Source organism: Danio rerio, chromosome 10 (genome assembly GCF_049306965.1).
Source record: "Danio rerio strain Tuebingen ecotype United States chromosome 10, GRCz12tu, whole genome shotgun sequence".
Lineage (NCBI taxonomy): Eukaryota > Metazoa > Chordata > Actinopteri > Cypriniformes > Danionidae > Danio > Danio rerio.
This window is the reverse complement of record NC_133185.1, coordinates 38,507,664-38,523,167: the sequence shown is the minus strand read 5'-3', so window position 1 is coordinate 38,523,167 and position 15,504 is coordinate 38,507,664. Positions and strand designations below refer to the sequence as shown.

The window sequence follows — 15,504 nt, the reverse complement described above, 5'->3', positions numbered from 1 at the left end:
TTCAGCAAACAAAAATATCCTGTTGGTTGAACATGATATTTTTTGTTCAGCAAACAAAAATGTCTTGTTGAATGAACATGATATTTTTTGTTCAGCAAACAAAAATATCCTGTTGGTTGAACATGATATTTTTTGTTCAGCAAACAAAAATATCTTGTTGGGTGAACATGATACTTTTTGTTCAGAGAACTAAAGAATTCAACAAAATATTTTGAGTTCACTGGTCTTCAAACCCTGTTTGTTGAGTTAACTCAAAAAGCTATGTGTGATAGGTTGCCTAATTATTTTAAGTTTACTCAACTTTTTTTTTTTACAGTGTGAGAAGATAAAAAAATTCTGTGCATTAATTAATATAACCAAGCACAACTTTTAATAACGCATTAGTAAATGTAGAACTGTGATTAATGAATGCTGCTGTTTGTTCTTGTTAGTAAATACATTAACCAGTTAAACTGTTGACAGTGTAATAGTGTAGCAACTACACTGTAAAGAAATCTGATTGCCTTAAATTTTTAAGCTGAATCAAATTAACCTTATGAGTCCATTGAACTTATATTATGTTAAACTGACTTGCATAACTCATGAAATTAAGTTAAAACATGATTAACTTAGTTTAATATGTTACAATGATATAAAAACATATGCTGTCAGGACTAAATTATTATACCATTTTTTACAGTGTACAAAAAACATGTTCGTTTTCTTTATTTCTTTTTTTTGTAATACTTAAAAGTTTTTTGTTTTATCTGAAGTAAAGCCATGGTAAATTTAATAACAATAATAATACTAATATGTTATTTATTAAAAGAAACTATACTTAAAATAATTATATTATTCAAATAATTCAAGAATTGCTGAATTCAGTGCATTAACTAATATTAACAAGCACAACTTAATTAATAATGCATTAGTAAATGTTGAACTGTGATTAATAAACGCTGTAAGAGTATTGTTCGTTCTTGTTACATGTTGGTAAATAAACTATTAGTAGTGTAGTGAAACAGTACATTCGTGATAACAAAACCATTATCTTTTTCTTTATTTCTTTTTTGTTTCTTATATTAAAATGCTTTTTTTTTATCTGAAGTAAAACCATGGTAAATGTTGATAAGAAATGTTATAAAAATATGTACATGTTAATTTCCTCTCAAATGTGTGGAAAAGTGTTTCAATAACAATCATTTCTCTTTTAACAGTTATTGAGGAGAAGACGAAGAAAAAGAGCCGACTGGGGTCTTTCCTCAAATGTATAAAGAAACACCTCAGGATCTCCTGCCTCACATCCAATAAAGAGGATGGGAAGGAGGATGAGAAGATGGATAATGAAGAAGAGGAAGAGCAGAAACGGCTCCCTATCTTACAAGACTTGGACTCTGATGGTAAATGAACATACAAACATGAATATATTAGTCTATTATAGTATTTATAAATTGTATTCTTTGATTCCCCTTACACACATTTAACATCTTAATGACTGTGTAAAATGTTCAACCACTTCATTTCTCTTTTAACAGATGACTTCCTGCACTCAACAAGTGAGCCTCATCTCATCAGTTACAGCAATGATTCATAGAGAGCCTAGTGTGAAAGAGGATGGAGATTGAGAGGAGGAGGAGGAGATTAAAGAAGAGGGGGTGAAAGAGAACAAGAAGAAAAGGAGAAGGAGAAGAGAGAAAGAGGGGGAGAAAATGGAGGAGACACTGATGGAAAAGGAGGAGGTGGAAGACAAGATTACAGAGGAGGAAAGGATTAAAGAGGATGATGGAAGAAAAGGGACTATGAAAATAGAGGAGAAGATGGAGGAGACAATGATGGAGAAGGAAGAGGAGGAGGGCAAGTTTAAGGAGGGGAAAAAGAAGCGAAGGAAAAGGAGCAGGAGTAAAGAGGAGAAGAAAAATGAGGAGAAGAACATAGAAATGGCTGTGATGGAAGAGGAGGAGGCGATAAAAGAAACAGAAAAAAGAAAACAAGCAGCAGGATGAGATGAAGGATGATGAGGAGAAGAATGACGTGATGATGGAGGAGAAAAGAGAAAAACAATAAAAAAACAATAAAAATATTTGTGTCTGTTTGTTTTATTTATCTGCTCAAATATCTGTTTAAATTTGCACTCTTTGTGTCTGGTGTTAAAAAACAAACAAAAAAATATTTTTAAAAAGAAAATCAGTAGCAGCAAGAGCAGAAGGATGAGGAGGAGAAGTAAAATGAGGAGGATGAGATGATGATGGGAAAAACATTGAAAAAGTGCATTAAAAAATTTTTTTGTTTCTTGGTTTTGTTTAACACATGGTCATGACAAGTAGGGATGCAACCATGCTCTGTAAAAAAAAAAAAAAATAATCGCATCGTCACGTTGTCCTCCCATGGTTCGGTGCGCCCTATAATTGCCGGTTCAGAATATGCATTATTAATAATGGTTTGGTGATAAAAAACAACTGCAACAAAGCAACAAATTTCCACCTTTGTAAGCTTCCGATTACCTATTATGTCTGTGACCCGTCCAATCATCTCTTAGTATGTAAATCTGTTGTTGACAGCATTTCCTCACAGACCCGGACAGCCTAAAGAGATCACGCAGGTCTGTTACTGCTGTTGCACTCCCGCTGCGCATTCTTTAGCACCCGATAACAAGGTCCAGACAGAATCTGCGGACGTTTCTTGCTATTTCTGCGCAGAATATTGTTAAAAATCTGTGGCTTTAAGTGGAATGATTTTGGGTGTATCTTAACTAAAAACTTAATATGTTAAATAAAAATTATGCATTTTTAACTTTTATTTAGTGGTTACAATGCAAATCCAATTAGATTTACTTATTTGGTAAACAAAGTAAGTCTCTTATATAATATATATACAGTATAAATCTATTATTACTGTAAAATTGTATTGTAAATAAATCATATGAACATTTTCATATTAGTCAATATTATTACTGAAATTCATTTAAAAACTGAATAAATATAAATTTACATTTACACAACTAAATAAATAGACTCAATGATGGGCTGCAAATCCGTGGAATTCTAACGATCGCTCCGGCCATTTATTCATTCTTTTTACCCACTGTCTGATAGGAACAGTTTTCTTCTCGATTGACTGTTCCCGCTGAATTAAGAGAGAAAAGCTGAGCGCTCTTTCTTTGCATAAGTTTCATCCACTTCAACGGTGCTGATAAGCGATAACGGAGCTCTCTGGAATGTTTGGTAAAACTTACATTGTTGCCTTGGTAAAGCTAGCATAATGTAAACAGAAATAACCAAAAAGTGCTCGATGTGTTGACTTTATAATTATTTACATAATTGGTTGAGACTGTTGAGTCAAGGTGTAAAACAGAAAAAGTTTAAGCTTTTTCTCTATTTTTCTTAAGCAATTAACTACATACATTTTTTAAAATGCCCTACTTTTATTTAATTAATGAGAGAACATGCAAATATACAGTCATATGAGTGAAGTCTGCTGTGTTTTCAGGTGTTTGTTACCCAATAAATATGTATAGTAATTTTTACTTTTAATTTTTCTGTAGCCAATACTTTCTAAACATAGCAAATACCGTACCGTACCCAAACCGTGACCCTAATATCATTATACATACCAAACCATGAGTAGACTGAACTGTTGCACCCCTAATGACAAGACACACTCTTAAGAATGAAAAGCTCAAGTTTATCAGGGGGTATGTCCTTGTAATTATCAGTGATGTGAAAAGGAACAAAAGTTGTTGGCGTTAAATGCTCCATAATGATAATTTTACCTAAAAACTGCAGTCAAGCATACATTATTTTAAAATAAGTTTTGTTTTCTTACATTTTTTAGTTCATGCAGCTCACTTAAATTTTTTATTGCAGCAAATGATAAAATGTATGCAAATCAAAAGTCCCACACCTAGACTTTACACATATATATATATATATATATATATATATATATATATATATATATATATATATATATATATATATATATATATATATATATATATATATATTTTTTTTTTTTTTTTTTAGTACTTTTTTTAAAAAAAAATTATAAAAAAATGTCAAAAATTTTATATTTTAAATAACACATCAAATTTCTGTAGCTTGAACTTGTACCATCCATTTGCTGTTCTACAAAGTTTTACTGGTATTAGTAGATGGTAAACAAACTATGAACAACTGATCTGTAAAGTGTGAGTTAATATATTAGTTAAGTGTTAGTTACTAGCTTATGTGTGTTATTGGGACGTTATTCTAAAGTTGCAACTATTCCTCATTTACTAAGAGTTAATAAGTGCAGAATAATTGCAACTTCAGAATAACGTCCCAATAACGAATATAAACTATTAACTGATACTTAACAGGTCTTTAGTAAGTAATAACTAACAGCTTGTTCATGATCAATTACTAATTTATTAGGTATAGCTATAAATCATTCAAATGCAGTTAACACGTCATTCATAACTTGTTAACTAACAGCTTGTAAGTTATCTGTTGGCTATCTATAAGGCACAGTTATAAATAATTAACAATCTATTAACTTTTATTTAAGAAGTCATTTATAACCCATTAACTAACAGTTTATTATTGATCTATTAACTAGTTATAATGGATAGTTGTTCTAAAGTGTTACCAAGTTTTCCCCCCAAGACATTCGCCTTGAGAGTTACTCACTCTGCTTTCTCAGGCTCAGGAGGAGGCTCTTCAATAGCAGGAGGCTGTTCAGGTCCTGCTTCATCTGGTTGCTGAAGGCAACATTAAAAAAACAACATTAGGTCATTGTTTAGATCACTGGTAAAGAAACATATGGGCTGCGTCTCATTCAGCTCCTTTGCTCCTGAGGTCATGCATCAGTAGGTATCAATAGGTAAGGACAGTGATGAGCTTACTACACACAGCACCGATGCTCCCTGATCTTCACAGTGCACTGTGGGACTTTTCAGGGCGCAAACGTTTCAGTGCACTGGAAGAATTTTGCAATTGAGACAGCCCTTAAAAAATGGCTGACACCCTAATCAGTCATCTAACTACCAAACAAGGAAGCTGAGTGAGACTCACCAAAGGTAACCAATCAAATAAACACCATACCGCTTTCCTCTTCAACAAAGGGGTACCCTCGGGAGTCGGCGGTTCTACAGGAGTTGTATCACCCATATCTCCAAGTCCACCAGGTGTATCTATACCAGGAATCTTTCCACCATCTTTCTCCTGGATATCCTCATCCTCTTCCTCTCCCCCTCCAGCATCCATCGAGTCCATTATCCCTCCAGTCTCCTGTTCCTCTCCTCCCCTCGGTTCTCCAGGTAAGTCCCCATGCACCTCGTCCTGTGTGGGATCTGGCATGCTGGCTAGTAACTCAGTTACTGTCATGTTTTTGGCCCCTTCAACCAAACCTCCTCCAAACAGCGTGTGCCAGATGAGGAGGAAGAAGCCTTTACAAACACTGTAAATGAAATGGAGGATGCCCAAGAGAATCGTCCACATGAAGGTAGCAAGCCCTACCACGATCTCCTTAATGGTCATCTTGCGGAGTCTGCGGTACTGTCTGCGAATATTCCTGAAGGTGAACATACCCAGAAAATTCATGATGCTTTGAATGAAATCGGCAAATGCAGAGCTTGATTCTGGTTGTCCCTCCTCGCCACCCCCCTCTTCATCACCAGCATCTCCTCCTTCAGCTTCCTCAATATCATCCTCTTCTTTCTCTTCCTCGTCTTGTTCTGAAATCTGCGACGCGATGTTCATCTCGAATATGGTGTCCTCGCAGAAGTTGACGAAAAGCTCCATCTTCTCCGATTCGCCGCCTTCATTGACTACGTCGAATATGAACTGTCTCTTCGATTCTTTGACTTGAGGCATTTCCCACTGCTTGCGATTCACCTCGCTGATCTCGAAGTAGATTCTCTCGATTTTCCTGCTGGCGCCCATGATCTCGATGCGACCCAAGAATGGGCGGAAATAGTTCAGGACGCTCTCGGCTTGTTCGAGGAAGTTCTGCAGTCTTGTATCGTGAGGAACATGTTCGGAGAGGTTGGTGAGCAGCACCGCTATGTTAAAACCAATATCTTTGGCCGGCTCTTGAAAGCGACTTGCAAACTCCTCGTAATTGATCATCTCATTCTCATCAGCCTCAGAGCATGACAATAGGAATTGGATCTCTGAAGGTGTGTACTGTTTCTGGCTGTCCATGGATTTCTGAAAGTCTTTCTTGGATATCAAACCTCTAGGGTCGGTCACGTAGTCACGAAACGCGTCAGACGCAACAATGTCCTTCAGCTTGAGGAACATGTCGAAGAACTTAAGGATCATTTCTACATTGCTGGAGGATTCCACTAGCATGTCCACCATCTGGCGAGCAATGGTGCCATTTACAACATTACCTGTCAAATAGAGAGCCGTACAATTTAATTGTGTCTAAACCAGTGTTTCTCAGCCACGATCCTGGAGAACCACCAACACTGCATGTTTTGCATGTCTCCTTTGTCTGTCAGACCCATTACAGGTCGTTCAGTCTTTGCTAATGAGCTGATGATCTGATTCAGGAGTGGTTGGTTAAAGAGACACGGAAAATGTGCAGAGCTGGTGGTTCTCCAGGAACGTGGTTGAGAAACACTGGTCTAAATCACATGATGCAGAAATGATGAACTTAAAAGCTTGACTTTCTTCATACCCTCCAACAAGGACAATAACATGACCACCATGTCTTTCTGAAGGTCCAACAACTCTTTCAGAAGACCAATCTGACTGGAATCCTGCAAGAAAGCAAAATGACATACTAGCTGCACAAAACACATACCAATACTAATAAAGAGCGTTTATAAAAACAAAACTTAAAAGTATACAGTGCTCAACATATATGAGTACACCCTCACAAATCTCTCATTAAAATTAATATGTTCTATAGGATGAATATTAAATTTGCAAATATAGGACTCGAAATGAACCTTTTTGCTTTTTTCTAACTTCAAAAATGTAGGCGCACCAGCCAAAATTTAGTCACACCCATCAAGAATTTTGCGCACCGTTCCCACAAGTTTTACAGATTCAACAGATTTACTGCTTTTGAAATCAATACTTATCAAAAGTAACAAACAAAAATCTACAAGCGCTTGTAACGTTAGTTGGTTTATAAAATAAAATCTGTCACTGTTATTTTCATTCTCTCATATCCTGACCTTTACATTTTCGCAGCTGTAGCACCCTGTCATCTGAAGGAAGGCATTTACTGGGTGATTAACAGTTGAAATTCACCAATTCATTTGTGTGCAGTTTAAGAGCAGTGGGCGAATCAGAAGAGCTTGAAGGCGGGGCAAGCATTACGGGATTTGTTTACTGCAGCAAATAAAAAATCCACGCATGTGGTGAACACTTTGCAGTGAAAGCGAATCACATGGTAACAATTTTATACACTCGCACAAATGCTCCCAAATATATTTTGAGGTTGCATAGATAAAATTTTGCTCGCATACGCGAACAAAACAGTCGCAATTTGGAGCCCTGCATTGGACTAGTCAGTACTAAAGCCAAATCTGGAGCTAATCTAAGGCTGCATCCGAACCTCGGCTCAGTTGGCGTTTCTGTGTGGAGTTTGCATGTTCTCCCTACCTTCGCGTGGGTTTCCTCCGGGTGCTCCGGTTTCCCCCACAGTCCAAAGACATGCGGTACAGGTGAATTGGGTAGGCTAAATTGTCCGTAGTGTATGAGTGTGTGTGAGAGTGTGTGTGTGGATGTTTCCCAGAGATGGGTTGCGGCTGGAAGGGCATCCGCTGCGTAAAAACTTGCTGGATAAGTTGGCGGTTCATTCCGCTGTGGCGACCCCGGATTAATAAAGGAACTAAGCTGACAAGAAAATGAATGAATGAATACTCAGCTGTAATAAAAGTACGCTCTATACAGTATGAATGTGAATGAAACTCGGACGTACTACATTCGCTATTTTGTCGTGATCACATGACCTACCTACATGAGTTGCGTCGCTTCACTTCAATTCATATATTGTCTCGCGGGGCAACATGGGATAGTGTAGCGTCCATCCGATGCGCATTACAAAATCTCGCCAGAAGTAGTAGGTCAGCCGGGTACTTCTCACATACTGATTTTCGAATTCTATGCATTCAGACATACTATTCGCATACTGATTTTGGTGAACTATATAATATGGAAGTATGCAATTTCAGACGCAGATTAACAAAATAACGTATAATAATGGCTAAAAATTTGTTGCCCAAATTTATATGATAGTAAAAAATATAAATAAAAAAATTTAAGAGCAAAATTCAAGAGAAACAAATTTTTGAATTTTGTATTTTTTTCCCCCAATATTTTGCATGAATTAAAATGTTTTTTTCTTTTCTTCAAGATTCAGTGACTAAAATATTATTATAATAAATATATCCATTTGATAAATCTGTTTTTTTCAAATGCACCAAAATACAGTATATAACAAAATAAGTATATTCACTGAGAAATGGATAAAAATCTTCATCTTCAAATTTGTGCGCTCATTTATGTTGAGCACTGTATACAAATATACAATTAATGTCCTTTTAATTTATATCATATATATTAATATCAATTCAAAAAGTAAGATTAAGCCTACATTATCTATGAAGGTGTAGTTTCATTTTAAGGCTACGGTCACATAATAAACACATTAGCTTATTTGATTTTATAAGGACAATGTAAAATGCTGTAACATTTAGATGCAGGTTAATGCATTCAGCAAACAGGAGTTAATTATTAGAAACAAAAGCACTCTAAACATCCAACAGATACTGAAATTCAGAAACAAAAACAGCACACCAAAAGTAAAATTCTAGAAATGACAAAACTATTTTTAATACAGCAAATTCACATAAAGCTGAAAACACATGATTCCTCTGGGTAATGTTATCTGCCATACATTCATTTTCTCAGGCTGTTTGACCCACTTGTTTGTATGCTTAGCAAAATTTCGATATTATTCAGACAATAAGCATGTTAAATAAGCAAAAAAGAAAACGATATGTTTTGCCTCTAAAGTATCCAAAAATATACAGAACAATGTACTTTTTGCTACTACTTCTATTGGGTTCAAACAACCTGGATTTGGGAATCTGAAACATTAAGGGGGGAACTCAACTCAATACAATCACTTCAATAGATAAATAGAGTGATACATACTCTTCCCTGCATACAGCGTATGAAAGACAGTTTAATTCATCAGTAAAGCATTGAGAGCAAAAACAATATTACATTCCAACAAACTAGTCATTTCAATATTAAAAAGGGAATGTAACTTGTTCTCTAGTTAGGCATGTCTAATCATTAAAAAAACCTCTACATGAGCACTACTATACTTTCATTTTCATGCATTACCTATTAGCCACTAAAGTAATAAATAAGCCCTTTTAGTAAAAAATTAAACACATTTGACACCCTAAAAGTGTAAATCTACTGACAATAGTGCTGTGGAATATGGTTTTACTTTTCAATAAAATGCTGAGATAAAAACTACTCAGGTATCAAGCAGTGAATGTGTACTACTAGTGCAAAAAACACTACAAACGAAGACTAGGATAAATGTGTGATCTAATGCATTCAGATAGAATGAAGCAAGGAAATGAGCAACAGTACAATCAAGTTTATGTGGGTTACCTGAGCCAGTTTCATCATCATATGAGCAAACACGTGCAGAAAGCCCACCACAGCATCCCATAAGCGACTGTGAGCCAGGGACTGCTGGTTTCCTGTGCAGGGACCCTGAGACAGACAGATCACTTAAATAAATGAAAACTATATTATTTTATTATATATTATTAATGCACTGAGAAATGTGATGAAACAATTTAAAGGCACACAAAACCCTAAAACCCTTTATTTTTGAGATGTTAAAAGACATATAGTTTATATGCGCCACAGAGCTAAAAACACTATTAGAACACATACAGTTGAAGTCTGAATTTTAAGCCCCCTTCAAAATTTTTTACTTCTTTTTTAAATATTTTCCAAATGATGATTAACAGAGCAAGGAAATTTTCACAGTATGTCTGATAATATTTTTTCTTCTGGAAAAAAAGTCTTATTTGTTTTATTTCTGCTAGAATAACAGCAGTTTTTATTTTTTAAAAAAAATTTTAGGGACAAAATTATTAGCCCCTTTAAGCAATATTTTTTCTCGATAGTCTACAGAACAAACCATCTTTATACAATAACTTACCTAATTACCCTAACCTGCCTATTTAACCTAATTAGCCTAGTTAAGCCTTTAAATGTCACTTTAAGCTGTATAGAAGTGTTTTATATATATAAAATATATATAGTCAAATATTATTTACTGTCATCATGACAAAGATAAAATAAATCCATTATTAGAAGTGAGTTATTAAAATTATTATGTTTAGAAATGTGTTGAAAAAAATGTCTCCGTTAAACAGAAATTGGGGAAAAAATAAACAAGCGGTCTTATAATTCAGGGAGGCTAATAATTCTGCATTCGACTTTATATTTGACCAAAAATGTGTTGTTTTTGCGTTGTTTAGAGTAAATTTGTTCTTCTGGTAAAAAAAAATATTTTAAAGAAACGTCACATTGATGAGGTCATTGGGTAAATTCCAGCGTGGTGATTGGCCGGCAGTACACAGTGATGTCATTGTCATTCTAGCATGTGTGTGTTTTCTCTTTATGCAAGAGTTTGTTCAAACCAATCGATCGGACTGTCATTGATGGGGCGTCAGAATTAATTGTTTCTTTGATGCACAGTGATGTAGATGCAAAAAATTAAGTATCAGTTCAGTAATAATTAAAACCGGTTATTATTTACTGATGCAATTTATAACATATGCGTTATATAGTAGAGAACCATGGCGAGGGAGGAGACCGTGAGTAATTAAAACACTGCAACTATTTAAAAAGCAGATAACTGTGCACAATTCACTGCTTGTGACTGGGTTGCCACTGACAGGGAAGTACATCTGAACCCAGTAAGAAAAACTGAAAGCTGTAAACTATCTCGCTTCTGTTTGCCCCTTTGACCAGCTGCCGTGTTTGTAATGTAACGTTTTACCTCCTCTCTCGGCTCTTACAACAGTAACGTTACTTGGGAATCCAGACATAAGCGTATCTGCAGAGCGAGTTTTCTCCACTGCATCACCGTCTATAAAGCAGCTGACAGCCGTGGCCGTGTAACATCCATGTCTGTGTCACTGTTTGCTGAACAGCTGACCATTAGAGCTAATCGCAGCCCTTTTTGTTGAGCGGGTGATCAATCATAGGCGTTTAAGAACTCTCTCAAAAACGCTTAAAAAGCAAGCAGGATAATATTTATATTTGTTTAATTGCTTTAAATGTTCTTGTTGTTCTAGGCATCTACTTTAGTTTAGTTTGATAGATTATTTGAGCAGGTAAAATTAAAGGTACAGTACATATATTTGACTGCTAGTATTGAAGTACAAAATTGTATTACAAGTAACATATAAATATAAATGTATTTATGAATTATTCATTTTAATACACTACTGAATTATTGTGTTGCTAAAATATCAAATTGTTTATAGAAAGCATCATCAATGCGCCGTAATGCACCGAGATATTGAATTGAACCGAATCAATGGCATGATAATTGTAACCGAACCAAACCATAGGAATTACGTTATAGGTTCACACCTCTAGTCATTGACGCAAAAATAAATTAATAATGACACACCTGGATATACTCGGTAAGACTGTTGAAAACCTGTTTGGCCACAGTCATAGCTTTAGAGAAGTTTCGCTTTCCTGGTTCATCTATGATGTCTTTTCCCGAGTAATACCAGTAGAAATCACTGATGGACTCCTGGAGGAAGAAAACAAATAGTCAAAGAAATAAATGTACAGAATACAGAAATGTGCTACACTTTATCAGGGTTTGAAAGGTAAACATGGCCTCACCTGTAGTCTAAGCAGGTAATCCACTGTACAGATAATGACATTGATGGTGGTGGTGCTGCCTGTCTGTGTTCTGAGGTAATTTTGGAAGTCTAAAGTGAAGCAGACTCGTAAAAGGTTAAACAATCTGAACAATCAAAACCATCGACACAGTGTGTGGAACAATATGATGATGTGTAATACAAGTTAGACAAAACATTTAAAACATCATTTACCCACCCTGGCGGTGTTTGAATGCCTCAAGTTGTATTTTGTGTGTTGTGATTTTTATTATGGTGGCTTGATACTAAACGTTCTGCTCTCCAGCAAAACCTACAGTAACAAGTAGCCTAATTCATATTAGCAATATGCTAATTGATGCTAGCAATGTGCCGATGTTAAAAATAGTAGCTACAAGCTACTAATGTGTTAACAAATCTTAACAATGTTCAAAACTGGTTAACAACATACTTCCAACATGCTAAAATATTTAAGCAACATGTTACATATGCTTATGAATCCTAAAAATACATAAAATATGTTAAGACATCATGGCAAACTTTGAAAATGTGCTAAAAAATAGAATTGATTAGTGATGTGCACTAACATCAAAAAGTAAAACACTGTGGAAAACATCACAGCACAGTTCGAAAACATGCTAACAATGTGTTAAAACAGGCTAGCAACAAACTATTTATGTGCTAAAACATGCTAACAACCTTTTAAAATCTTAATATTCTATGTTTGATAGATAGCTTGACTTCAAAATCTTCAGTCTCAAGCATTTTAATCTTTCTTAAAATTTTATGGCCTGGCCCTAAACATCAAAGTTTGTCTTGACAAGATATTTTTATCTAGTTGATTTAGATTTTCCAAGGTGAATCAGAGTGAAGAAGTACTTATACTTTTTTTATTATTTAGCTTTTGTGTTCTGAAAAATGAGGAAAGAATCAAAACAACACCAAAAGTGAGTAAATGTTTACTTAATTTAGATTTTTGAGTGAACTATCCCCTTTAACAGATGTGGAGCACTAATGAAAACTAATTGCAAGAAATCACATTACAAATGTGCAGAATGAGGACCCACCATTGTTGTGACCCTCACAGAGGAGCTGGAGAAAGCGGAAGAGGTCGCAAGTGAACTCGTCATCAGCCATGACCTTCTCACCTATGCAAAAGGAAGGAAATATGTGGGAACATCACATACAGGCGAACGTGTCTTTATGAAACTGATCTCAGGTTTAGTGTAGAAGCAGTCTGATTAGAACTGAAAAGAGAAAAATTTAGCAGAATTTCTCATGTTATAATGTTAGTGCAAACTGCAACTTTTTGTCACTTTCAGGAGAAAATAGGCAGAAAATAATATTATTTGTGGTGGTGTTCCAATCTACTCCCCAGTTTAGCCACTGAAAAATCCCAGAATGCATAGTTTAACTTATGTTCATTGATGTCTCATATTTAAAAGATCATCAGGAATGAAAGACAAACTATTTTTTCATATCAGTGATATACCTTTTTATTTTAATATGTAATGCAACAAGTATATAATTACATATGTCAGTAATAGCACAATTTAATTGAGTCACTTCATAGGGAACTAAGGAGTGGATTGAGACGCAGCCTTATGCAAAATCACAACATCTTTAACTGAAATACAGCGGCACAAAATGACACTTTAACCAAATAACACAACACATATACTGTACGTAAACTGTACACATACACAATAATAAGCATTTATGAACACAGATATAAGAACACTGATATACAATCACATAAACTGTGGCTTAAACACATGGAGGGATTAATTACAACATAAAAGCCCAACATAGACGTTACTTTGACATGCGGGACAGACCTACTGTAATCCTAAACCTCAGCTGTGTTTTGGGGAGGGAAAATGCGGGTCAATAAATCAACAAAGCCACATGAAAGTCAGAGACTCCAGCATAAAATCTTCTGTGATAATTCCAGCTATTTTTATTTTAGGATAATACAATTCTAAGCATGTTAAATACTAAATTGCTAATGCTAATCTGCTAATCATAGCCTAGTGTTTTGATGTGTCCAATTATGTATGACTGATTAATAGATTAATTATTACCTCAAGGCAATACCTAAGCTAGGGTAAATATTGGAGGACATTTAGGGTTATATTACAGTAGGTGCAAATCTTGAAGCCAAGACAGAGTTAGATCAAATTTGGCTCAATTCATAACCAATGGGTGGAACTAGTAAATTATATCTGGGTCAAAGACAAAAACGGGTTTACAAGCATCAAATCAAAGAACAAAATGGCATTAAATTAGTTTTTTTTTTCATACATAAATTAAATGAGGTACAAATAATAAGAAATACAAATGCTTCATACACCCAATAAAACATCATGCGTCTAATAAAGCGTAACAATAGTTTATATGCTAACAAATATTTTCAGATACACTTAAAATAAGATTAATTTGATGACATATTAAAAGAATAACAAACATTACTTTAAACCTTTATTGACCTTTGCCTCTATCGTAGGTCCCTGCTGAAAAATCCAGCTTAAAGCAGCCTAGGCTGGTTGGCTGGTTTTAGCTGGTTGACCAGCCTGGTTTTAGGGGGGTTTTGGCCATTTTACAAGCTGGTTTCCAACCATTTCCAGCCTGGTCTTAGCTGGTCAGAAATGACCAGCTAAATCCAGCTAAAACCTGCTTGACCAGCCTGTTTAAGCTGGACATAGCTGGTTTTGGCTGGGCTCCCTGCCTGGGTAGGTTGGTCAAGGTGGTCTTAGCTGGTCATCTCCCAGCCTGACTAGCTAAGACCAGGCTGGAAATGTCTGGACACCAGCCTGGAAATGGCCAAAACCCCTCTAAAACCAGCCTGGTTGACCAGCTAAAACCAGCCAACCAGCCTAGGATGGTTTAAGCTGATTTTTTCAGTAGGAAACGTTTTCTCCATTTTTAAGCAAAAAGGTTCTAATAATTTGAAATATAACGAAATTTAGAATGATCATTTTAATATACAGTCAGGTCCATAAATTTTGGGACATCAACACAATTCTCCCATTATTGCCTCTATGCACTAAAACAATGGATTTGAAATGAAACAAACAGATGTGTTTTAACTGAAGACTGTCAGCTTTAATTTGAGGGAGTCCCATTACTTTTGGACCCTTAACAAGTGGGAGGCACATCTGCAAACTCTTGTAATTCCTAGACCGTTCACCTGATTTGGATGTAAATACCCTCAAATTAAAGCTGACAGTTGGAGTCAAAAATGTTAGAACTGTGTCGATGTCCCAATATGGGATCAACAACATTCCAATCAGCCAATCAGAATTAAGGGATACATTTACAGTGTAGGTTTATACTTCATGATTGTTATCCAACTATTATTCTCCTCTGATTTGGGGGAATAACTTACAATTATGGTTGGGTTTAGGGGTAAGGAATAGCTATGGGTAATATATTCAAACAAAAATGATGTTCCAGGATTAACAAAGATGTTAATTCAGGATTCATGTCCTATTTGATGAAATCTGGTTGTCAGTATCAATTAACAACAAAATATGAAACTAAAAAAAGTAAAAAAGTGAATCATCTTAATTCTGTGTAATGCATATATTTATGTAAAATTTAACCTCATACTTCTTATTTCTATGTGT

General features: G+C 35.2%; 1 protein-coding gene across 8 annotated transcripts in view; it reads right to left on the bottom strand.

Annotated features, from left to right (window-relative positions):
• The window catches only part of ryr1a (ryanodine receptor 1a (skeletal)), a 142,288-nt gene that overhangs the window by 23,177 nt on the left and 103,607 nt on the right, over positions 1–15,504 (bottom strand). For all 8 annotated transcript variants that reach the window (XM_068223834.2, XM_073914988.1, XM_073914987.1 and 5 more), the window contains 7 exons: positions 12,943–13,023; positions 11,880–11,968; positions 11,656–11,784; positions 9,609–9,713; positions 6,643–6,724; positions 5,061–6,352; positions 4,647–4,717 (listed from right to left, as the gene is read on the bottom strand). In XM_068223834.2, the coding sequence (XP_068079935.2) occupies positions 4,647–4,717; positions 5,061–6,352; positions 6,643–6,724; positions 9,609–9,713; positions 11,656–11,784; positions 11,880–11,968; positions 12,943–13,023 (1,849 nt within the window). The remainder of the gene's footprint in view (positions 1–4,646; positions 4,718–5,060; positions 6,353–6,642; positions 6,725–9,608; positions 9,714–11,655; positions 11,785–11,879; positions 11,969–12,942; positions 13,024–15,504) is intronic.